Below are 25,935 nucleotides of genomic sequence, written 5' to 3' on the forward strand. Positions count from 1 at the left end.
GCAGGAAGCAAACACCTAGGAAATAGTGGTCCAGCTTTGCTACGAAGTACCTTTACATGTAAAACACTTTGATTCTATAATATAGCCAGTGAATTATTTGCACTCATATGACCAATTTAAGACTAAGTGAAACTGATACCATTCAGAAGTATTATCAAGTTCGCATCAACTACAAAATAATTTGCTGCAGAGTCCATCTTTGTCTTATACCTATGTTAGTGTAACAATACAGAAATTTCAGCTGTCTGCCTGCTACTTTCTGTAATCCAAGCTGTCCCAATACAAGCAAACATCCCAGATTGAATAACTTTGAAATGTTTGCCCTTTCAAGAGCACTAGGATCAGTGTGGCATATGAGAAATAACTTTTTTAGGTAGCTTTCCAGAATATAGTAATCCCAGTGCTCTGTTCTGGATGTCTGTAAGTATTCAGTGAAGTAGTTATTTCTCCATTAGAACTCCTCCCTTTGGGCTGACAAACTACATTAATTGCATAAAACTGCTGCATTCTCTTCTTTTTGAGGCTTACAGCAGCACAAATGAAGAAAGACTATTTTATCTTATTCCCCTCACTGCATTTTACTGGCAAAGCTCTCCCACCTCAGAAGAATTCCAGGACAAACAGCAGGAAACACTCTACCTCTGCCAACTAGTTCTGTGATCTCTTCTGCTGGATCCATCACTCAGTGGTGTAGGATCCAAACCAATCTCAGCCCATGACTACACAAAAACCAAAGTAAATTCAGCTTCTTACATTACATTTATTAACATTACATACAGAGTATTTAACAAGAAAAAGAAAAGTGAGGTAACAAAATACCTTTTAATGAAGTGAGTTAGAATAAGGTGTTATATTTGGTCCCCATCATTCCTGAGAATTTGAACATAACCCACTGATCAAGTGAACTGGTCAACTTTACCTCCATGACAACATGCAGCAGGACCTCAAAAGCTGCATTTTGGTCAGAAGTTTGAGCATAACAAGTGTATAGTCAAAGTGCTTTGGTGGCTTTGCTATTTTGACCCCCTTCCCACCTCTGCTAGGGTAGAAAAACCAAGGGCAACCTTCTAGGTTTAATCCTCTTCCACTTGGACTTCTGTTGTGAGGATTCATGGGTTTGTAGATTCATGTTCTGTTTCATATGCCACAAAAAAAACTTGGCAAGAAGGAAGTCAACAGTGCATAAAGTCTGGAGGGGGGGGGGAGTGTCCCTTTATTTCAGCCTTTATAAAATCCACAGAAAATGACTGTAGTTGGTGCTTTCATGCCTGAAAAAAGACAGGAGGGGGCAAAGGGAGAACAGTTCTGCCACATCTTAATATGCTGGCTTTTATCATTTACATTAAATGGGTGCAGACAGTTTCCCCCCAGATCAATCACACAACGCAGATGCAAGAACAACTGTCTGGTTGAAGCCCTATTAAATAAAAAGGGTTCTTCTGTAGATCCCACAGCATTGCACTAGTAGGAATATTACCACTAGCAGCTGCAGGAATGTAAACTAGAAATGGCTCTCATTAATTGGTTATATTGGAAGCAACTTCTCCTATTGGTTATATACTACATTTAGAGAAGTTAAGAGTACAAGGACTACCATCCTATATTCACAAAGAGAACAGAATGTACATATGTATATATTCACAGAAACTGCATATGCATGAATTTAAACCTAGCTGAAGACTAAAGATGTTTATTTTTAAGAATGTATCAAGACCATATTAGTTTGGTTAGTACTGTGCATTTAAGGCCATATGATACACTTTAACACTAAGGCTTCTCTCCATTTAAAAGCCCAAGTGAAATGGGAACACAGCATCTGTCTCTGCAGGACTGAGGCTGACCTAAGCTGGCAGCCTGGATACCAGTGGTCAGTGACAGAAGACATTTAAAGCAAGGACATAAGTAAATACAGGGAAAAAAGAACAAACGGCAATGCCAAAGGTGTTAATTTCATCTCTCTCCAACTCAACAGCATTCAAATACCAAGTTATGAAATTGTATGAAAACAGCACAAAAAATCACAAGGAACACTTGAACAGATAGGATGATGCAATGCAAATCTGAATTGAGCAACTGAGGATTATTGTACACTTGAGTGGTGCTGCTGGGTCACTTTCAGATTCAGAGGATGAAAAATTCCATGCCAGTTTGGTCCCATCAATTTCAACAAATCACAGCTTTAGATTTCTATGCAACAGAGCAAGAAATACAAATCAAAGATATACTTTCTCTCCTGCCTATACATTTTTATCCTTCAAAGGATACGATGTAAATAGTTCATCCTAACACTCTGTGAGGAACATTGTGCTGAGTATTTGACAAGCCCAGGGTCAACCAGAAGTTTCCTGGCAGATGAGGGGTCTAAATCTTGGCCTCCCACTCTAACTACTACATCACAGTGATGTTGTACGTATATTTAGGTTTAAACATATTGATCAAATTCTTATAGAAGTAATCATTGTTCTTACTGTTCACATCAAACTTCCTGTGCTATAAAATGATGGGAAACACAAAGAGCCAACCAAACAAAGAAAAAGAACAGACAGCAAGGGCAGGGAGACAACAGTGGGTGAATTCGTTATATTCTCTCTTGGGACTCCTCATTGGTCCCCACTTACTGTTTCTAAACTTGAATGTAGTTACTATTTAGGTGAGGCTACCATATTTTGAAAAGCAAAAAAGAGAACATATTTCCTGACAGACTACTTCAAACAAGTGATCACTATGACAATCTCATTTTTAAATACCCCTCCTATTTAAACATAATTGCTGCTAACTAGGAATATTCATAATGTTCCAACCCCAAGAGAGCACATTTTCTTCAGTTAATTAAAAAGAACCCAAAAGAGGATGGGCACCAAAAAACGAAGATATGTCCCCTAAAAAGAGGACATCTGGTAACCCTAGTTTAGGGGGAAAGCCCTGTGCCATATATCACCATGTAAATAAATGCATACCAGAGCTCTCATTTCACAACAGGATCTGCAGAAGAAGAGTTAGACAGGTCTCCATTGCTTGTTTTTGCTGATTCTTCTACAAGAGAAAAGGGGGTGAAAATCTCTGAAAAACTTTGTACCCTCTGTACTGTCATGTTTACAGGAGTCCTTACTCTTATACAAACATCATAATAATCAGCAGGCTGTTAACATTCACAGCTCAGAAGAACTGGATTAAGATATAAAGGCTTAAAACCAAGTATGTTTCACAACAAAAACTTGCATCATCACAATGCTTGTGATCAAATGTTCATGTATATTCAACTGTACAAACTACAGAACCTTCAGGTGACAATCTACCTAATACTTGGACAACCTGCAAAAAAATGGCCGCTACTACTGCTCCTCCGCCTTCAAGCATTCTGATTACATATCATTACAAATATCTGCAAATAACCAGTTCCACTGAACACTTCCTTTTTGCATGTATTCAGGAACTGTTTCAATCACCTCAGGGTGAATGCACCAGCAGTGGCCATTAATAGAAAATGAATGTCGTCTATTTCTCATCACATTGGAATGAATCTCCCCTCCCACCCAAAAAAACCCAAACACCAGCCATCAACTGCCTCATTCCCAATTGACTAAGCTGAATTTTGCAGACAAACGTTTGCAGTGCTTTCCATTTGGAAGCAACTGCCTTTGATTTCAATGGAATATTTCCCAGGAACTGGATGACTTCTTTGGTCAATTAATTAATATCTTTCAGACTTCCTCAATTTTCCCCCATCTGAGAGCTGTCATGCAATTATATGTCATGGTTGAATTCTATCGCAGATACTCTAAACTAGTAACTGAAATTGGGTATAGAAGAATCAACTACTGTTTTCCTAAAAACAAGAACACCCCACATCATTTCATATATTTTTAAAAACAGTTCTGATACCATGATTCCTTAAAGGTTGCAACACTTTTCACTAACCTTCTCTCTCTTTTTTTTCTTGATTCTCTTCTGCTGCAGTTTTATCTGCTCTGAAAAATATTCTTGCACTGCTTAGTGAGAAATAGAGCAATTCAAATTCCTATGGGGAAGAAAATCAGGTAAGAAAGATATCCTTAGCAAGTGTTAATGTGCCAAAGAATATTAGTATATTTAAAGTACCTTATTGAAGTACATGAACACCAGAAACTCCCCAATTACTTATATTACTACTGAATAATTGATATCAAAGTGAAAAAGTCCACTTGGTATGAGACACTGTATACAGGAGAAAAACACATTTCAAAAATAAGATCAAAACTGGATTGATAACTAATGTAAAAATTGCAGGCACAAGATGGTTTCTTTTTAAGAAGTTAACAAGAGCAAAGTTTATTCAGTAAAAACATACAATGGAAGTAAATGCCTAAAGTGAACCAGGGGCTGTAGGATGTTAGGTTTCACACAAAACATTTCCTTAGGGAAACTCACTCAGGCAGGATTATAACGTTTTATCTGTGATTTGGCTCATCATGACAAAGTCTAGGGATATTTGACAATAACATGACTTTCCTTTTCTGTTGAACAACTGCAGCCAATTCTCATACAAACTATCTTTTAAACTAATACACATACAGTAATGGTGGTGTGGAGGACTGTAAGGCAATGGGATGAGGCCACAGTTCTGAGCAGCACAGAGTTGTCACAAAAACATAAGAGAAGCCATATTGGATTAGGCCAATGGCCCATCTAGCCCAACACTCTGTGTCACACAGTGGCCAATACCCAGGTCCCATCAGGAGGTCCACCAACGGGGACAGAACTCCAGAAGCCCTCCCACTGTTGCCACCCCCAAGCACCAAGAATACAGACCATCATTGCTGTGGGGCTGCCTGACTTGACTGAGTTTCCAGAGTGAGCTCCAAATGCCTTCAGAACTCACTCAGGATGGGCTAAATTGGATGAACAATAAACCAGTTCATCCAATGGAAGTTAGAGGTTCGTGGTTCAGGGTTCATGAGTTCATACCCATCCCTAATAGATATTATAAAATGATATATACCCTTACTGTCATTGTCAATGCCAAAACAACAAACTTAAATTTTAAGCTTCTACAGGTAGGATTCTTCCAATATACCCCAGAGGTCTACTAAATGCTTTAGATGTCAGGCCCATGCAGGGCTTTAATCAGCCCCATGGGGCTCTTTTCTCCCCCCTCCACCCATCCTGTCTTCACCCTTTGAAGCTCTGAGGTTGCCAAAGTTCCCAGCTCCTGCCTTGTCTTTTCTGGCTGCAGCAAAAACCTCTTCTGGGCTTGCAAAGCTGCAGAGAAAATGTGGAATGGATTTTAAGGTCTCTGTGCCCAGATAAATAGTCTACCTGGGCCCAGAGACCTTAATTAAAATCTATTCCATGTTTTCCTTGCAACTTTGTCTGTGCTGCAATGTGTTTTATTGGAGTGGAGCTCAGTTTCATTTCCCAGCATTCCCACAGCCAGCTGAAACTGTTGCTTCCTGGAGTTCTGTCTTTGCAAATAAAGAGTTGATGCTATGAGCCAGCTTGTCTCTGCTGAATGGACCTGAGAACTGGTGCCTAGTGAGTACTCTGACGTGAGAACCCACAGGCAAAAGGGGATATTGCACTGGAGAGCAATTGCCAATCTGAGTAGACCCGGGATGGTGGGGGGGGGAGAAGCTTGCAATGCCCAGCCATTTCATTTCAGAGGCTTAGAGCATTTTGTATTTTTAGTTTCTGCTGTGATGCTTGTTCTTTTTCTTTGTTTTTTTTTTAAAACTGTATTGCCAAATCCCAAGATTCCCCCACCTTTCCATTTTAAACAAAATATTGCAAAAAGTTTAAGCATGTTTGTGACCTCCAGCGGCTCGGCAGTATTACTGTTGTTAGACCTATCAGCTGCGTTCGATATGGTCGATCATCAGCTGCTGATCCGCCGCCTCGCCGATGCAGGAATTCGGGGGCTAGCCTTACAGTAGCTTTCCTCCTTCCTTGAGGGTCGGGGACAAAGGGTGGCAATTGGGGGAGAGCTGTCCCAGAGACACCTACTTAATTGTGGGGTGCCTCAGGGGGCAGTTCTCTTCCCGATGTTGTTTAACATCTACATGCGCCCCTTTGCCCAGATTGCCTGGAGGTATGGGCTGGGTTGCCACCAGTACACTGATGACACCCAGCTTTATCTATTGATGGACGGCCGGACTGATGATGTCCCTATAAATCTGGACCGGGCGTTGCAAGCTGTGGCAGGTTGGCTTAAGTTGAGTGGGCTGAAGCTGAATCCAGCGAAGACAAAGGTCCTTTGCTTAGGTCATGGCGGGCTGGGAGAGGGGATCCGCCTACCAGCCTTTGACGGTGCGTCACTGATACCAGTGCGTAGGGTCAAGAGCCTGGGAGTGCTAATGGAGCCTTCCTTGACAATGGAGGCCCAGATAGCAGCCACTGCTAAATCCGCCTTTTTCCATCTTAGGAGGGCGAGGCAGTTGGCCCCCTTCCTGGAGCGTGGCGACCTGGCAACAGTGAACCATGCAACGGTCACCTCAAGGCTGGACTACTGTAATGCCCTCTACATGGGGCTGCCCCTGTACCGAACTCAGAAACTGCAGCTAGAGCAGAATGTAGCAGCCAGACTGCTAGTGGGACTACCTCAGTGGGAACATGTGCGGCCTAGGCTGCGGGAACTGCACTGGCTGCCAATTGTGTACCGAGTTCGTTACAAGGTGCTGGTTATTACGTTACCTTTAAAGCCCTATATGGCTGAGGACCTGCCTACCTAAGGGACCGTCTCTCTCCATATGTTCCCCAGAGAGCACTAAGATCTAGTTCGCAAAATCTTCTGAAAATCCCTGGGCCAAGGGAGGCCAAGCTAAAAACAACAAGGGAGCAGGCCTTTTCGATAATGGCTCCCAAATGGTGGAACCAGCTGCCAGAGGAGGTGCGGGCCCTGCGGGATCTTAATCAGTTCCATAGGGCTTGTAAAACCACCCTCTTCCAACTTGCCTTCTAAGGTGGAATCTTGGCAATGATATCCAGCCATCTTTATATATGTACTGAAACTATAGCACCATTAATTTATACTGGTTTTAAATTATTTATTTAACTTAAACTTACGAATTTGTATTTAACTGTATTTTATTGTATTAATTGTATTTTATTGTTATATCATGGTATATGTATCATGTGAGCTGCCCTGAGCCTGCCTTGGCAGGGAGGGCAGGATATAAATAAAAATTTATTATTATTATTAAAAAGTGTCAGATCCAGCACTTATAACAAAGGAGTTGACACCCCGCTTTAGATAATTACAGGCTGACAATAGTAATGGTTTTTTAAATTATGCAAGTGACAATAAATGATACCTGCAAACAAACATCCAATCTCTTGTGAGTAAGATTCATTGTCTGTAGCAGCTTTTCATCTTGACTACTCGACTGAACATTCTGTTGCTTTGCTACTGCTCTGATCTCTTTCACATACTTCTCTCGGACAGACTGGAACCAGTGGAGGGAATCAAATTCTTGGTATTGATCCAAAAGTTTCAGAATGTAAGCTACCCCTGCAAAAGTTAAAAGTCCACTTGCTCAAGACATGCACTAACCAAACACAATAGAATGTTAATATATTCTGCACAGATTCACATCTGAGGGGGTGGGATCTGACTCAGGGAAATTCATGCTGGGATAGATGTCAGTTGATGACATAAGTTCATGCTTTCATGTGCTGCAGTTTATATCATTAGATATATTGCTGACAACAAGTCTTCTGTAGAATTATAATCCATGCTATATTTAAAAGAATATAACATTGAGCAACATCTGTGACTTTTGGGGGGGGGGGGAGGGGGAGAATTTTTTTTTTTTTAAGTGTGCAGGAAGGGTGAACCATGTTACTAAACTCACCCATGGCAAAACCATCATCGGTGAAGGCTGCACCAGCTTTGTTCTTTTTATTCAGTTTCTCCTTGCAACTAATTGAGTGTTCTATGAAGTTGAGAGCCTGAAACAAAGAGACACAGAATTCATACCATTTGGGAACAGCAAAGGATAAAAGACAAATCAAAATCCAGGAAGGCTTCATACATCAGACCAGTTCCTGTTGTAAATGTTTCTTTGGTGGTGTTAAGAGCCACCAGCTACTGACTGACCGCCTCACCGATGTGGGGATACAGGGATCTGCCTTGCAGTGGCTGACTTCCTTTCTCCAAGATCGGGGACAAAGGGTGGTGATAGGGGAGGAAGCATCCCAGAGGCACTCCCTTAGTTGCGGGGTGCCGCAGGGAGCGGTCCTATCCCCGATGCTATTTAATATCTATATGCGCCCCCTTGCCCAGATTGTCAGGAGGTATGGACTGGATTGCCATCAATATGCGGATGACACCCAGCTCTACCTATTGATGGGTGGCCAGTCTGACTGTACCCTGGAAAACCTAGACCTGGCATTACAAGCCGTGGCCTCTTGGCTCAGACTGAGTCGGCTGAAATTGAATCCGACGAAGACGGAGGTTCTCTACCTGGGTCGGGGCGGTCCGGGGAGAGAGATCCAGCTGCCGGCCCTTGACGGGGTGCCACTGATACCGGTCCCCAAGGTCAAGAGCTTAGGTGTGCTCCTTGAGTCCTCCCTTACAATGGAGGCTCAGGTGGCAGCCACCGTTAGATCTGCCTTTTTCCATCTCCGGCAGGCACGGCAGCTGGCCCCTTACCTGGAGCGCAGCGACCTAGCGACGGTAATCCATGCTACGGTCACCTCAAGAATAGATCACTGTAATGCTCTCTACATGGGGCTACCCCTGACGCTAACCCGGAGACTACAACTAGTGCAGAACGCTGCGGCACGGCTGTTAATGGGGCTACCACGACGGGAGCACATTCGGCCAGTGCTGAGAGAGCTGCACTGGTTGCCTGTTGTGTTCCGAGTTCGCTTCAAGGTGTTGGTATTAACCTTTAAAGCCCTTTATGGTCAGGGACCTGCCTATCTACGGGACCGCCTTTCCCCATATATCCCCCAGAGAGCACTGCGATCAGGGACAAAAAATCTGCTGTCTGCCCCTGGCCCAAAAGAAGCCAAGCTATGCGCAACAAGATCCAGGGCTTTCTCGGTGGCAGCACCAGAACTTTGGAACACCCTCCCAGAAGCTATAAGGGCCCTACGGGATTTGTCAGCGTTCCGCAGGGCCTGTAAGACCGAACTGTTTAAACAGGCTTTTCTGGTTGACTGAAAATGGGCTGCCACCGGACATCCTACAGAAGCTGACGATCATAGTCAGAACCCAATACCGCCAGACTGGACTGAGACAGCGCAAATAGTTTTAAATTGATAAGTGAATTATGGTTTTATATGTTTTATGGAATTGATTGTTTTTATGATGTTGTAAGCCGCCCTGAGTCCGCTTGCGGAGAGGGCGGGATATAAATGTAAAGTAATAAATAAATAAATAATAAAGAGCCTTCTGAATTTCTTTTTCTTCTGGAAAATCTTTACTGAGATTTTTAAATCTTACGTAAGAAAATCAGACACACCAGCATTTCACTTAGCTAGTTGTGCATGACAGCAGCCTTTCAGTTTTCAGTCAGCCTGCTAGTTTAAGCCTTTTTACAAGGTAAGCTGGAGACTAAGACTAGGGCCTCTAGATACAACGTGCAGTTCTGGTCCCCATATCTCTAAAAGGACATTGCAGAGATGGAAAAAGTACAGAGGAGGGCAACCAAGATGAGTAGGTACTGAAGCACCTTCCCTATGAGGAAAGGCTAATGAGTTTGGGACTTTTCAGTTTAGAAAAGATGACCGGGCTAGTACTTTAGATCAAGCAAGACACGTATGCTCCACTCCTGCCCTAGGTATTCCTCCTCCGGAGTCACTTCCTTCATATACTAGATCCCTAAAAACACCTAGTCATAGACGTGCTTTCACTCTTGCCAGACTTAATTCTTTTCCCACTGCTGAGTTGACAGGTCGTTTTTCTAGAGTCCTGTACTCAGATCGCTTATGTGATTGCGGGTCTTGAACTACAGAAACACTTGGCCATCTTCTATTACATTGTCATCAGTGGTCAATTCCTAGATCAATTTGGATAACTCCTGTTCTTATTAAACATCAACTACCAACTGAACTTTGGATGGTCCCTTATTTGCAGGCAGATACCAATCCTGAAACCACCTATTTTGTTACAAAATTTTTAATGATAATCATATCTGCGAAACGACAGAAATCTGGATTGATCTGATGGTAATGGAATCTGGCATATATGTGGTTAACATGACAATTTTAGGATTACTTAACTGCACGATAGGTTTATTAGAAATTCCTGTTTTAACATTTTATTCACTTTTAGATTTGAATATTTTGACTGTAACATTTGAATTCTGTAAATATGGTTACTTCTGTTGTATACCAATGCATGTTTTGACAATTGTTACATCCTGATTGAGCTTAAGAGCTTTGGTCATAGAAGCTAATAATTGAAATGAATGACTAAGGGGAGGGCATGATGGAGGTTTATAAAATAATGCATGAGATGGAGACAGTTGACAAAGACAAATTTTTCTCCCTCTCCTAAAATACTAAAAATCAAGGGCATCCAATTAAGCTGATGGGCAGTAGGTTCAAGACAGGCAAAATAAAATACTTCTTTGAATAGAGAGTAATTAAAATGTAGAATTCACTGCCAGAGAATGTAGTGATGGCCTCAGGAATAAACACCCTTAAAAGGGGATTATACAGGTTGTGAAGAATAACAACAATAACAATAATAATGGATTAATCAATCAATGGCTACTAGCCATTTTGGCTGAGGGGAACCTCCACAGAGGTTGGCCCTTCAGAGACAGAATGCTGGACTAGATGGACTACTGGTCTGATCCATCAGGGCTCTTCTTATGTATGTGCTCTCTGGCAGAAGTATGTCACATTAGTGCTGTGAATGCAATGGTCAGAGAGTTAGATGCCCATCACCCAGATCGAGAAATATCTCATGTGTTTAAACAGTCTGATTCTAAGCATATGTGTACTTGGAAGAAAGCTCCACTGATTTAAACAGCTTATTTCCAAACAAATATGCATAGGCCTGAAACCTTGATGTGTAAAATTAAAACAATCTTTTTAAAATTCCAGTTGTTTCAACAATCACACTCTGAAGATGTACATCAACTACTTTTATCATGAAATAAATCTAGTAAGGAAATAACTAACCAGTGGGGGAATAATTATATAAAAATTACGCAAATGCATGTTCTTTGGACTGCGAAATTCAGGAGCAAACACATCCACAAGCATTTTGAAGTACTCTGTGCCTTCAGCAGAGTTACGGGTAAGATCGCTAAGTACGAAATCCAGCTGCCTGTGGGATAAAGGTATACATGAATCCAACAGGAAATTTTTGAAATCAATACTTTAACTATCAATATGCTAAAGTTATCTGTGCCTTAAGACAAAAATTTCCCAGCAAGTAAAATTCAAACATTTGCTCCAAGATACCTTTACAAAATCTCTAAACAACCTCCCTCCAAGGTTTATACTAGAACATCACTTTTAGCTTTCCATATATCTACAGTTCTAGTATAAACCCTGTGCCATCAAGTCACAGCCAACTTATGGTGATACCAGCAAGGAGCTTTCAAGGCAAGTGAGAAGCAGAGGTGGTTTGCCACCTGCAAAATCTTCCATGGTGGTCTCCCATCCGAGGACCTACCCTTCCAAGATCTGACAAGACGGCTATATACCATGCCACCTTCCCTCTGACAAGCCTAGCACAAGTCACAAAAGTGATTGACAATACTTTTTCAATTACTATAGATCAACAGTAAAGTAACAGCTTTTATCAATAAAAATGAATGGATTACAAATATACTTGCATTGCCATAAATATTATTGAATTCCCTACCCCAAAGCCCTTTATGTTGTAATATATGCAGCATCACATTTTTGAGCTTTTTCTTTAAAAAAAGAAAAAAAGTATGGGGCAGACAAAAATAAAAGTTTGGGAGGTTGTTTGCAGTTGCATCAAGCTGAGCTACCTGGCTGCCTTTTGTGTTTCTTCTGAGAGGTCTTCTTCTTTCACAAGTTCTTCAAAGTTCACAATATCTTCAAGATCGGGAACAAACCTACAAATTTCACATCAAGTTCACTAACAATTATGTATCATAATATGCTTATAAAACCAATATACTCTTCTTCCTTTTTACATCACTTTGTTTCCATTTTCCAACTCATCACCCTCTTGCTCATAGTCTGCTATGAAACTATCAGCAATGTGTCTTTCAGCTTTCTGTAATACTCCTCCACGGGGCTAGCTTTGCCTTTCTTATTTCTGGCACATGAATTCATCAAATTAGCTTTCTAACCTGACTTGCGTAAATAAAAAGCACCAGTTCTTTAACACTGATCTGTATCTTACCACTTTGCTCAACAAGGTTTGATGAAGTCTTCCTCCAGCATAAGGTATCTTCATCCAACTTAAGCACCTCATCAGCTGGAGAAAAGTTTCATATTTTGCTGACACAGTGGTAGCAAACAGGCTAGTAACTTGTGGGACAGTGGAATCCTAAGAGCAGTATTTTGGTGGGGTAGCAAAAAGGAGGAGAGAAAGTCATGCTCCTTGAGCAGAAATCCTTCCATTCACAGAAGGTACAAGCCTTCACGATTGAAGAGTGTGCAGCCTCATACAATGCTAAATGATTGCATAGTTATACCATGGAGACAGAGATTGTGCCCATGCTGTCTGTCTTGTGATTTCAAGTAGTTGTGTCCTGTTGCAAACTCCTAAGAATTTTGGCTTTATTCATAAATGCTATTCTGTGTCATATTTGCTGATATCATCTACAAAATGCTGTAATACTGGGGAGCCAAAGCTCATCAGCTTTCTATTAAAAAAACACTCCTCTGTATTTTTCAATATTGACACTGGGTTGAGCCTCTCCTGCCGTCATATTGAAAAGAGCATTTTTATAAAACATCAACAACACAATGAAGCAGAAATACATTTGTTATATACCTGATTGCACTGCTACAACAGTGAAGTCCACCTGATCTTATCATTCGTACATAGCCCATAGCATTCCCTTTAAAAACAGAAAAAGAAATAAAGAAGTTAGGCAAGAGAATTTAGAGAAAGAGAAAAACAAGCAGCCAAGCAGTTAGAATTCAAATGACAAATTACTTGTAGATGCTGGGGGCATCTAATAAGGCTGTGCTCTCAATAGTCAATAAAATTTAACCTTGAAATAGAAACATCATACTTAGTAGAAAATATGCTGGCAATAGCAAGTATGATATTTTGTAGGAGGCATGAGGATATAAAGATTAACATACTTATGCTATTACAGACACAAGCATAATCCAGCCAATATGCTTGTCTCTTCGTTATTCAAGTACAATATTTTAGGCTGATATGGATAAAAATTAGCTAAAATCAAGCATTCTGAAAACCAAGCATTCATAAACTCCATTAATTGAGCTTCTTAACTTTCCCACTGAAAGTAGAATTTTAACTCTGGCACAACAACATTTTAAAAAATAAATTTTGAAGTTTAAAAAGAAAAAAAAACAAGAGCATAAAGTTAATGTCTTTCAATATACTTTCATACCTATTTGGCTTATTAATTGCCTGAACTGGTCAAGGTAACTTTGTCCATCAGGTGTAATTCCAAGCTTTCTGATCCCCCGGTTGAACTTTTCTGCTCTCTCAAAAGGGTACTAGAGAAATTATTTTGATATAAGTGAATAACAAATGCTGGCCTTCATGTACTTACTATCAGTCCCATTTTTGCTTTCCCACATTATTTTTCTTCTATAATTAATAACTTTGTCATACAAACCAACAGATGAACATAAGAACATAAGAGAAGCCATGTTGGATCAGGCCAACGGCCCATCAAGTCCAACACTCTGTGTCACACAGTGGCAAAAAATGTTATATACACACATACACTGTGGCTAATAGCCACTGATGGACCTGTGCTCCATATTTTTATCTAAACCCCTCTTGAAGGTGGCTATACTTGTGGCCGCCACCACCTCCTGTGGCAGTGAATTCCACATGTTAATCACCCTTTGGGTGAAGAAGTACTTCCTTTTATCCGTCTTAACCTGTCTGCTCAGCAATTTCATCGAATGCCCACGAGTTCTTGTATTGTGAGAAAGGGAGAAAAGTACTTCTTTCTCTACTTTCTCCATTCCATGCATTATCTTGTAAACCTCTATCATGTCACCCCGCAGTCGACGTTTCTCCAAGCTAAAGAGTCCCAAGCGTTTCAACCTTTCTTCATAGGGAAAGTGCTCCAGCCCTTTAATCATTCTAGTTGCCCTTCTCTGCACCTTCTCTAAAGCTATAATATCCTTTTTGAGGTGCGGCGACCAGAACTGCACACAGTACTCCAAATGAGACCGCACCATCGATTTATACAGGGGCATTATGATACTGGCTGATTTGTTTTCAATTCCCTTCCTAATAATTCCCAGCATGGCATTGGCCTTTTTTATTGCAAACGCACACTGTCTTGACACTTTCAGTGAGTTATCTATCATGACCCCAAGATCTCTCTCTTGATCAGTCTCTGCCAGTTCACACCCCATCAACTTGTATTTGTAGCTGGGATTCTTAGCCCCAATGTGCATTACTTTGCACTTGGCCACATTGAACCGCATCTGCCACGTTGACGCCCACTCACCCAGCCTCAACAGATCCCTTTGGAGTTCCTCACAATCCTCTCTGGTTCTCACCACCCTGAACAATTTAGTGTCATCCGCAAACTTGGCCACTTCACTGCTCACTCCCAACTCTAAATCATTTATGAACAAGTTAAAGAGCATGGGACCCAGTACTGAGCCCTGCGGCACCCCACTGCTTACCGTCCTCCACTGCGAAGACTGCCCATTTATACTCACTCTCTGCTTCCTATTACTCAGCCAGTTTTTGATCCACAAGAGGACCTGTCCTTTTACTCCATGATTCTCAAGCTTTCTAAGGAGCCTTTGATGAGGAACTTTATCAAAAGCTTTCTGGAAGTCAAGGTAAACAACATCTATCGGGTCTCCTTTGTCCACATGTTTGTTCACCCCCTCAAAGAAATGCAACAGGTTAGTGAGGCAAGATCTTCCCTTGCAGAACCCATGCTGAGTCTTCCTCAATAACCCGTGTTCATCAATGTGCCTACTCATTCTGTCCTTGATAATGGTTTCTACCAACTTTCCCGGTATTGAAGTCAGACTGACTGGCCTGTAATTTCCCGGATCTCCTCTGGAACCTTTTTTAAAGATGGGGGTGACATTTGCTACCTTCCAGTCCTCAGGAATGGAGGCAGATTTCAATGAAAGATTACAGATTTTTGTTAGAAGATCCACAAGTTCAACTTTGAGTTCCTTCAGAACTCTCGGATGTATGCCATCCGGACCCGGTGACTTATTAGTTTTTAATTTGTCTATCAGTTGTAGGACCTCCTCATTTGTCACCTCAATCTGACTCAGGTCTTTCAACACCCCTTCCAAAATTAGTGGTTCTGGGGCGGGCAAAAAGTTCTCGTCTTCTACAGTGAAGACGGAGGCAAAAAATTCATTTAGCTTTTCAGCCATTTCCCTATCCTCCTTCAGTAATCCTTTTACCCCATGGTCATCCAAGGGCCCCACTGCCTCCCTGGCTGGTTTCCTACTTCTAATATATTTGAAGAAAGTTTTATTGTTGGTCTTTATGTTTTTTGCAATATGCTCCTCATAGTCCCTTTTTGCCTGCCTGATCACAGTCTTGCATTTGATTTGCCACAGCCTGTGTTCCCTTTTACTAATCTCACTTGGACTGGTTTTCCACCGCTTAAAGGAGTCCTTCTTACCTTTTACAGCTTCCATTACTTTGTTTGTTAACCACGCAGGCCTTTTCTTATGCCTGTTTGTGCCTTTCCTAACTTGTGGTATGTATTTTATCTGAGCTTCTAGGATTATAGTTTTAAATAGCGTCCAAGCTTCCCCAAGGGTTTCGACCGTATGTACCTTTCCTTTCAGTTTCTTCCTCACATGCCTCCTCATCTCAGTGTATTTACCCCTTTTAAAGTTAAACGTGGTTGTGGTGGTCTTTTTGGACAACTCCCTATTTATACAAACGGTGAAATCAATAACATTATGGTCACTGCTCCCAAGCGGCGCAATCACTTTTACATCTCTCACCAAGTCTTGGGCATTACTTAGGACCAAATCCAGGATCGCCCCACCCCTGGTAGGTTCTGAGACCATCTGCTCCATAGCACAGTCATTGAGAGCATCAAGAAACTCAATCTCTTTCTCTCGACCAGAACACATATTGACCCAATCAATCTGCGGGTAGTTAAAATCACCTATTACAACACAGTTTTTACGTTTAGCCGCTATCTTTAAGCCTTCCATCATATTATAATCGTCCTCTCTCTTTTGATTTGGTGGGCGATAACAAACTCCCATAGTTAAATTTCCTTTTGGGCCCTCTATTTCAACCCAAAGCATTTCTAAAAGTGAATCTAATTCTCTGATCTCAGCCTTACTGGACCGTATATCCTCTCTGACATACAGAGCCACCCCACCTCCAACCCTTCCCTCCCTATCCTTCCGATATAGCTTATATCCAGGAATCACCGTGTCCCACTGATTCTCCTCATTCCACCAAGTTTCTGAAATTCCCACAATGTCTATGTTTTCTCCCAACACTAAACATTCCAATTCACCAATTTTACTTTGAACACTTCTAGCATTTGCATACAAACATCTATAATTTCCCAGGCGAGCTAGGCCCGCCACCTTCCTCCTGCCGCCTCGAGACACTGGCAGACAGTCCATATTGTTTGTCACCTTCACAGTGGACAACTCCGGTCCGTTACCCGGTAGAAAAATAGCAGCTAACCCTTCATCTCTTTGAGACGAGTCCTCCCGAACCAGAGACATTTCATCTCCTGTCGGCTTTCCCCCAAGATTTAGTTTAAAAATAGAAAACCTCTATAAGTTATATATCAGTCTAGTGATGACCATATTCTTATAACAGACATTATAACATACACAGACTTTCAGAAAACTTAGCTGCACACCTTGTAGCCTTTTTAAATAATAAAAATGAGATCAGCAGCTATACGTCTCTTTTCATAACGTTACTGGCTTACCCATTCAGAAGGCATTTTAAGTGCAAACACAGCACAATGCTATCCTACATGGGAAGTCAGATATTAAGTATGAAATTTTAATGTAAAATGCCACCTTTCAAAAGTAGCTTTTCTATATCTGTGATGGAAGTACTCTGTAGTGGATGCTGGTTTTGAATATATTTTATGTTACACATGGATACTACAGTTGGACTAGCTTTTAATTCTACTAAGCTTTATGAAATGCTTGATAAGTACAAAAGATAAAACATTGATTAAGAACGTATTGGTTATTGTCAAAGTAATCTTAGCTACACAGTAGAAATCCTCAAATGAACAAACCTACAAAGCTGCTTTATACCACGTCAGAATGTCACTACATCTGTCTCAGTATTAACTACTCTCACTGGCAATAGGTCCACCAGCAGAGAAAGGTCTGCATCAAAAGCAAGGTTCTGCATCAAAAGCAAGTGCTCCACCTCCAAGTCATGGCCCTTCTCCAAAATAATAGAGAACAATCCTAATCAGATTTATTGGGAATCTTACTCTGACCTACTCAGTGGGGTGTATTCTTATGAAAATGGTTTTTTTTTATTTAACTGTAAAAAAAGTACTGGCAGTAAGTGAAAATGGATAAACCAACAGCTTAGGTAGTCTGTATGAGGGAACTAGAAACTCTGTACTTAACCAAGTTTTGAATTTTTCTGCCCCTGTGGAGTATCAGATACTAATTCATAAGCACACATTAGAATTGACTAATTCTAGATGTAGCATGCTTTAGGAATCATCCCTCAGGAGAATATGCAGCATTCACATCAACTCTCAGTCATCCTAACTTCTCTTCCCTGACATTCACTTTTTTCCCCCTTCTGCAGCCCAGTGGATACATCTACCCCTCCACTGTATCAGTACCCATACCACACTAAACATGCTTAAGATGCAGTTTCTGTATGTGAAGGTCATTTAGCTATTGCGGTTAATATATATGATAGACTCAGGCTTCACATGCAGACCGTTTCCCCATCAGAATGAACTGCTGAATGGAAAAGGGAATGGGAGATGATGGTAATTGGCATTATGAACCTGTGAAGACTACACATATGACATCATACCTTGTGATCATTTTGATCCTTAACTTCTCTGAAGAATCTGATATCTTTGATCAGCCGGGATTTGATGTGTTCATCATACATGAACTGGCTAAAGATATAAAATTTCTTTCTCAGAAACTGGTATGTGAAATTTACCTGAAGAAAAGTGTAAGAAACTCAGTATGAGAAAAGCTATCAGTATGGCAGAGGAGGTTAAAATAACATTTTCCATTATTTTTTCCCTCAAGCTTACAAGAATTCAGTTTCTCTCAGGGCATTTCCACTACTTCCCATACATTCAGATAGCTTGTGGCCCTTGTGCCAAGAGGAGGGGGCAAGGTGGACACCAAAGCAAAGGGTTCCTCTGTTCCCATTTAAATACTAACCCCATTTACAGTTTCAGTTGAAATAACACACACTCACACACAGTCTTAAATATCTGAAATTCCCAAACCCTCATAATACTTACTGTTGTGTTCATGATTCCTGTGCCGTGCGTTCGAATTGAGTTAGCAATGTGCCTTATATTTATAGTGTTCAAATGCTTGTTATTGCTGATTCTCTCAACGAAGATCTGCAATTAAACAGTGGTTTATTTATATAATTATCATAGTTCTAGACTAGAAATCAGCCGACAATGAGGAATCACAAACATTAATTCCCATGCTCACCTGGTTATTGAGATTGTAGAGATAACGAGATACAAATACATGAATGTTCCTCATAATTTCCAGAACATCAAGGCCCTGAAACAACAATCATTTTTAGATAATTTTACAGCCACCACTTGGAAATAATCCAAGTAATTACTTTTGAAACAAAACATGAAGGGATTTGTAATTAACACAATACAACTGTTGAAGGGGATCACTTTCAGGAGTGTAGCTAAACTTTCAATGTCACAAGTTTGTTATTCTCATATCTAGATTTGCTTTTTTTCCCTCTAAAGCATGTGTTAGTTTTTGAGCCAGGAGGCTCTGTAAACTCTTTTTGAGCTCTTAATGGCTTGGGCCTAAAGTATATGACAAACCACCTCAACTGATAAACTCCTGCTAGTATTCTGAGGTCAGCTGAGGGGCCATGTTGCAGGCAACTGCAGGTGTGTCTAATGGAGATTTGGTGGGAATACCTCCTCAGCAGCCACTTCAAGACTATGAAACAACCATGCTCAGGGGCACTAGTCCCATCAAGACAGGCCTTCCAGTTCCATCTAAAAACCTGCTGCAAAACAGCCTTCGCTGAAATAGTTTCAGCTCTGGCTTTTATTAGAAGAAGACTGCAGATTTATACCCCGCCCTGAATCAGAGACTCAGAGCAGCTTACGATCTCCTAAAACTTCTCCCCCCGTGAGGTGGGTGGGGCTGAGAGCTCTCTCACAGCAGCTGCCCTTTCAAGGACAACTCCTGCGATAACTATGGCTAACCCAAGGCCATTCCAGCAGCTGTAAGTGGAAGAGTGGGGAAATCAAACCCAGTTCTCCCAGATAAGAGTTCGCCCACTTAACCACTACACCAAACTGTTTCTGGAGGCATGCTAGTCCTATATTCTGTCACTTTTGTTATGATTTCATTTCATTAGCCCATCCTGGGTGTATTTACTTTGGAAAGGTGCCCTGTACATTGACTAAATAAAAAACAAATTTTTAAAAGACAAATACATAAAGCAACTCAAAATAAAAGTTTTAAAATAACACATCAGAACAATTAAGTTATACAAACAGCAGAAACACAGGAGGGAGGCCCACAGGGATACTCAGTGGAGGGGAAATTCTATTTTCCTTTTCACTGCTGCTGTCTCTCCTTTCTCCCATCAACAGCTCCCTCCCTTCATTGGTAGCTCCAGCTCACATATGCTCCCACCTACTCACTGACCCCCCCCCCCACCACACACACAACAGGGGAGAAGCTGCTGGGTAGGAGATAGGGATGGGTACAAACTTAGAAATGAACCATGGTTCAAGCACAAACCGGGCCAGTTCATGGTTTATTTTGAACTGGTTTGCTTGGTTGCATCATTCCAGCACCCAAAAGCGAACCACATTTTTTCCATGGTGGTTTGTTTTGTGTTTGTGGTTCATTCTCCAGACAGTTCTGGCACCAATTCAACCAATTTCTAGGCAACACTGGGGATGGACTTGTGGAGAGCCCTAGAAATACCCAAAGCAGTTGTCCATAGCTTGACTGACAGCTCTGGGAGCCAACTATGGGGCTCCCATTCTGCTCTATGGAAGCAGATTATACACCAGTATTATACCACACCCTGACTCAGCTGCTTTCACTTTGCAGCACAAAGAGAGGAGTTAGTTCAGTTGCTGTTTGCTGGGTGGCTGATTTAGGGGAGGCTTTGAGGGACTCCTTTTCCCCCACACACAGCAGGATAATTTTTTAAACATGTCTCCTGGCTGGGAAGGAGTTTCTTGCTGTGGTTTCAAGGACAGAACCTGAAGCTAGAGCTGAGTTTTCCTGGGGGCATCTGCTTTGGTGGGGCTATTGTTCAGAAATCCCAAATCCAATTTTTGCCAAACTTGGAGGGCTGGTGGAGGAGTCTGCTGAAGACTTTGGCATCTCTAACTCACAAGGGGACTGTTGTACCACCTCCTGAACCAAACAAACCATGAACTGGTGTGGGAAATCAAATGAACCACAAACCACCAGTTTGAGCAATCAAACAAACCACAAACAAACATGAGCCACAATTTCCCCAGTTTGTGCCTATCCCTAGTAGGAGAAGGCAAGGAGGACTGGTTCCAGCTTCCCGTTTCAACTTTGCCAAATTGCCAAAGCTGCATTTCCACACTCCACTGTAACTGCTGTGCCAACCCAAAATGCTTCTTAAACATTGAACTCCAAAGCCAATGAGAATAACACAAAGAGAACTGAGTAAAAAATCAGCACAGAAATTATGTACCTGTTCTAGAGTTTGACTAGGGAGATGTGCTTCTGTCATCGTTAAACCATAACGCTGAGTTGCTAAATTTCTCATTTCACTATATGTGGCCCAGTCATGCAGAGCCACAGTCGTTAGATTGTAGAAAGTCTTGTCAAGGTAGTGTGTCACATGGGCTGTAAAAACAGAAATAGTACAAGTCAACAGCTACTTCATAGGTAGCAATCAAGGGCTTGATACAAAACAAGGAAACAAAAAATTTCTGCAGTCCAAAAGATGTATTATTTAGAACTGAATAATATGTGAAATAGTTTTATAATCCATTACAGGAATGACACAACAATATTAAATTTGGAATGAAGGGGGAGGGAGCAAAAAGGAAGAGGAGGAGGAATGGATTTTACAGCCTAGAAAAGTATTTAAAGACTCAACAAGGCATACCTTTGATATCTATAAACCGATTGAAAAAGCGGATTGGGTTCAAAGCAAAAAAATGGGCAAGGTCCTTCATTCCAACTTTGAATGGATTTCTGTCATCCAGCTTTAAGTGGGTATGCACAGAGAGACGCAGGTCCTTTTCTATTTCCTTACATAATTTGTCCAGAAGGTGCTGCATAAACAAAATTTCATGATAAGCACATTTTATGGGATGGAATTATACTATGAAAATTAGTTTCAAGAAATGGGTCTGCAAAGACAGAAGAGACCTTGAAGTGCCATTTGCCATATTTTATGCATATCTGCAAATACATCATTTTTATTCAATAACAGGCAAACTCCATCATGTGATGTGTCTAATACTTTCAGTACAATTTTTTGCCATTCTCCAGAGAGCCTCTTTGCTGGTCACAATTATTTGCATAAAATGTAAACAGCGCTTCATGATCATTTTCAATATAGTGGCCTTGCTGAAAAGCAGACAAGGCATAAGAGAGAAGACAAAGGGGAAAAAACCAAAGGAGATTAAAATATGCATTTTGCTTTATTTTTCCTTTTAAAATATTTATATCCCTCCTTTCTTAAAAAGAAAATGAAGTCGCTAGCAAAGCGTAATCAGAACATAAAACCAAACAGCCAAGTGTCAATTAAAAAAACAAATCCTAGCTCACTTCTCCACAAATACTAGCTGTATTTATTTTATTTTAAATTTAGTTAAAATTAAAAATGTCATGCCTTTGTAAAAGTGCAAAGCTACAATTCAATTAAATGAACAAAAAAAATGAAAGAACAAATAAGCAAAAAAAAATCAGTTTTTGCAAAAATAAAAAGAATGGTTATTTTAACGTTCATAAATTATTTGCATATTTTGCTGGCATGTGGTTTATAACTAATTAGAAATAAAAATTTAACTTTTTAAGAAAAATTCACTAGAAATGAAGTTTTGCAAATTTAATCTAGAAAAGAAACACGTGATCAGGCATGTTGTACTTTACAGCCTACTATCTGGACAGTCTGACATTTTGGAAAATTGTACAAGGGCCAAATCATAGTTTCATTGCCAGGAATAGCACTGTTTACAAGCATAGATAAAATAAGATTTTAGCATAATGTAATTTATTTAAATTGCAATTCACCCCCCACTATATCCCCCCAGGGTATGTTTTTCCTCTGGTACGTATGTTTTACATAAAATGCAACTTATCAGAAGTGACCTGTCGCATTTGTACGAAGGGGAAAAATGTGTCTTTGTACTGAGGATTCATATTCAGTACTTTACTAATTGTTTTAGTGTATTGTTTTGCTGGACTTTCCCCTATAAATCCACAACAGAGTGGCGCAGTAAAGGACTAGTCTCTTCCATACAGCAATAGGTTCCATCCTAAGGCATCTATACAGATGTTCATAAAAGTCTTTCAACAACAGTAGATTTTAACAGATATTCTCAAACTGTTGCTTTCAACTTTCATGCAAAGTAAACACAATACTTGCATTACCACCTTATTTAAAACATCCATGATTTCTCTGTCATAGCTCTCCAGAAGCATTTCATAGGATTCCAAGTGCCTTGAGTGCATCATAGCTGGTACACAATCCCGCAATGCACTGAACATGTACTGTAGAAAAAGCTTCAAATTAATATAGAAGTCAAGATCGGTATAATCTAAAAACAGTCTATTGAAAAGTAAGATACTACAAAGTGATGCATCATTAGAACAGACAGGAGTCAACAAAATCAGCTGTTCTGTTTTCAATATAGTTGTGCAATATTATGGCTCAATTCAGGTATGACAAATCATGCTCATAGTTTAAAATCCAAATCACAGTTTCAGCATCCAAGTGTGCAAGGCAAACGATGGCCTAGAATGATTAGTCTTAATTTTCCATCACTCAGCCCACCAGGTTCCTAGGTAAGTGACCTCAGCAGGCAGTGCTATGGCCTTAACTATTCTGCCAGTTCAGAAATCATGCTAAACCAGGGGCACCCACTCTGCAGCTGATGAGGAGCCACATTCCCAATCACCATCAACCCAAAGAGTCCTGTTCTAAATAAAATACACGTTTAATGCCCTGTGAGTCACTTCACAAACACATACAACAATATGCAATATAATTATTAAATATATAACTTTTAAAACGATACCTTGCCATCGAAAAATATCTACTGAATAGCACCTTAATTTATGGTAGTCTTAACTTTTATGTAGTTTTAACCTTATGTAACTGTTTTAAATGTATGTATCAATTGTATTTTAAAATTGTCTTATGTAAATCATGGGAAACCATGTCTTGTTAGCCGCCCTGAGCCTGCTTCGGGGGGGAGGGCGGGATACAAATTAAAGTTTATTATTATTATTATTATTATTATTATTATAAAATCACCAGATTACCTTTGACCATGTAAAGTTGTCTCTCTCCACCATTGCTGAATCTCATCCAGCCTTTATGTATCCAGAGGGAAGGCTCCCTTTCTACCTTTTTTGCTCTCTCCTCGGGATGAGGAGCAGCAGTGCAGGTGAGAGAACAAGACTGCCAAGTCTCCGGAAGAAAAGCAAGGTGGTTGCAGAGAAAGGACATTAACCATCATCACCCCACTCTGGTCTTGTTCTTTTCCTAAGTGGCTGTCATGATGATAGTGATTCTCTTTTCTATGTAGCCAGCTTGCTTTCCTCCCAAGAACTGTCTGGATGAGGGGAATGTGTGTGTGTGTGTGAGAGAGGGGGGGGGAGGGGCTGTCTTTACCTTCAACTCTGACATGACACCTGCAGCTTGAAGCTTGCCCATCCTCAATTCAAAGTGGGAATCATTTGTTAATCACAGATCCTTCAGGGCAATGGAGCTTGCTTATTATACTGAAACATGGAGTAGGTGTCACACTGGAGGACAATGCCAAGAAGAACCACAGGTGGCATGTCAAAGAGGCACATGTGGCTTCCATGAGTGACACTGTGCTAAACTATCTTTGGAAAGCCTACTTCTCCAAATTACACCTTCTGATACTGGTTTGTAAGATGATCGCAAACCTTCATCTGCCAGCTTAGATCTCACACTAAAGCTGCAGTCCTGTGCACATTTAAATGGGAGCACTTATTTCTGAGTAAGCATTTATAGGATTGCATTGTAAATCAGTCATGCTTACCTAACAGCCCAATCCTTTGCATATCTATATGAAAGGTAAGTCTAACAGAGGCCCATCAGACTTACCTCTTAAATAAATCTTCAGAATTGCAGCCTTGGTTTTCTGAAATTCAGATTACCTTGAGCTACAGTTAAAATGATCAACAGGTAGAGTAAAACATACACTGAAAGCTAAGCAAATCAGCTGAAAACAAATGGTTTTAGCTTCAAGGTTTACTGAAGAGATTAAGTCTTCCACATACTTCTCTGAAATCTCAGCCATGGGTATTTTGCCATAAAAAATTGACCACAGAAAAGATGCTTCCTTCAGATTTTTTTTTTTTACTTACATGTAACCTGGCAGCATCTACTGCATTTTCATAGACATCATCCAGATAAATTGGAAACACAGTTCTATGCCAGTACAAGAAGCAACAGTCACATTGTGTTCGGACTCTAAGGAAAAAAATCATTTGAATTATTAAAAAAGAAACAGATCTCATTGAAAGCAAACCTGGAGCACTGATTGCAGGGATTACTTTCCTTTCTACTTTCTAATATTTCTAATGTAAAAGCTGTATTCAGCTGTATAAAGCTTTATTCTTCTCCATCCCCTCCACCCTATCCTGGCTTCTGAAATTTCAGTGCTCATTGCTTATATCTTCACCACAAGAAGCACAAGAAACTTTTAGCCAAAGTAAGATTTTGCACCAGATACGTAACAATTCTGGCTATGACACAGTATGAAGTCACACTCTACAAGACCCAAGACTCTGCAAGAATTTGTGGGGGTCTCTTTATCTTTTATTTATTTATACCCCACTTTTCTCCCCAAAGTGGCTTACAACATTTTCTTCCTCCTCATTTCATAATATTTATACTGTACTACTTCCATTTTACCTTTCTTGAAGTTCACTGATTAAAGCCAGCTTTTTCATAACTACTTGAAGAGGAAGGAGTTCTTCATCTTTAAACGTTCTCTGAAATGAAAAATACAGAAAGACACACTGTAGTGTCAACCCAATGCTTCCATACAAATTGTACCACAGCCACTGACTGCAAAACTTCCCATATTTATCACTGCTAACAGAACTGTATAACATGCAGATGGAGAGGAAAAAACTGTCACACTTACCATTTGTGTGCCAACACTGAGAGCAAGGGAAATGACCAGCCGCCTCTGTTTTGTGCTAGGACCATTGAGGATGTTTTCAGCCAATACAAGAGCAGAGAGGACATCAAGGCGTTGCTCACTGTATTTTTTGTCAGAAATTACTCTTTTCTGTATTTTTTTTAAAAAAGGAAGCACTTAGAGACAGCATTTTGTACTCAGCAGCAGATTAACTGTATGCATAAGCCTACCACATTTAATTTGGATTTTCATTCTAAAG

The 25,935-nt window shown here is 40.5% G+C and overlaps 1 protein-coding gene across 1 annotated transcript in view; it reads right to left on the reverse strand.

Annotated features, from left to right (window-relative positions):
* Window positions 1–742: 742 nt before the first annotated feature.
* The window catches only part of WASHC4 (WASH complex subunit 4), a 47,915-nt gene continuing 22,722 nt past the window's right edge, over window positions 743–25,935 (reverse strand). Inside the window, exons 17-34 of the mRNA XM_060245580.1 lie at window positions 25,680–25,826; window positions 25,445–25,524; window positions 24,895–25,000; window positions 22,927–23,043; window positions 21,431–21,599; window positions 21,011–21,165; window positions 18,775–18,849; window positions 18,573–18,677; window positions 18,125–18,259; window positions 13,506–13,614; window positions 12,914–12,980; window positions 11,937–12,023; window positions 11,113–11,260; window positions 7,827–7,923; window positions 7,287–7,483; window positions 3,919–4,018; window positions 2,958–3,033; window positions 743–2,187 (exon numbers count right to left, since the gene is read on the reverse strand). Coding sequence (XP_060101563.1) covers window positions 2,966–3,033; window positions 3,919–4,018; window positions 7,287–7,483; window positions 7,827–7,923; window positions 11,113–11,260; window positions 11,937–12,023; window positions 12,914–12,980; window positions 13,506–13,614; window positions 18,125–18,259; window positions 18,573–18,677; window positions 18,775–18,849; window positions 21,011–21,165; window positions 21,431–21,599; window positions 22,927–23,043; window positions 24,895–25,000; window positions 25,445–25,524; window positions 25,680–25,826 — 1,962 coding nt within the window. The 3' untranslated portion in view covers window positions 743–2,187; window positions 2,958–2,965. The remainder of the gene's footprint in view (window positions 2,188–2,957; window positions 3,034–3,918; window positions 4,019–7,286; window positions 7,484–7,826; window positions 7,924–11,112; window positions 11,261–11,936; window positions 12,024–12,913; window positions 12,981–13,505; window positions 13,615–18,124; window positions 18,260–18,572; window positions 18,678–18,774; window positions 18,850–21,010; window positions 21,166–21,430; window positions 21,600–22,926; window positions 23,044–24,894; window positions 25,001–25,444; window positions 25,525–25,679; window positions 25,827–25,935) is intronic.

The sequence above is a fragment of the Heteronotia binoei genome, chromosome 8 (genome assembly GCF_032191835.1).
Source record: "Heteronotia binoei isolate CCM8104 ecotype False Entrance Well chromosome 8, APGP_CSIRO_Hbin_v1, whole genome shotgun sequence".
NCBI lineage: Eukaryota > Metazoa > Chordata > Lepidosauria > Squamata > Gekkonidae > Heteronotia > Heteronotia binoei.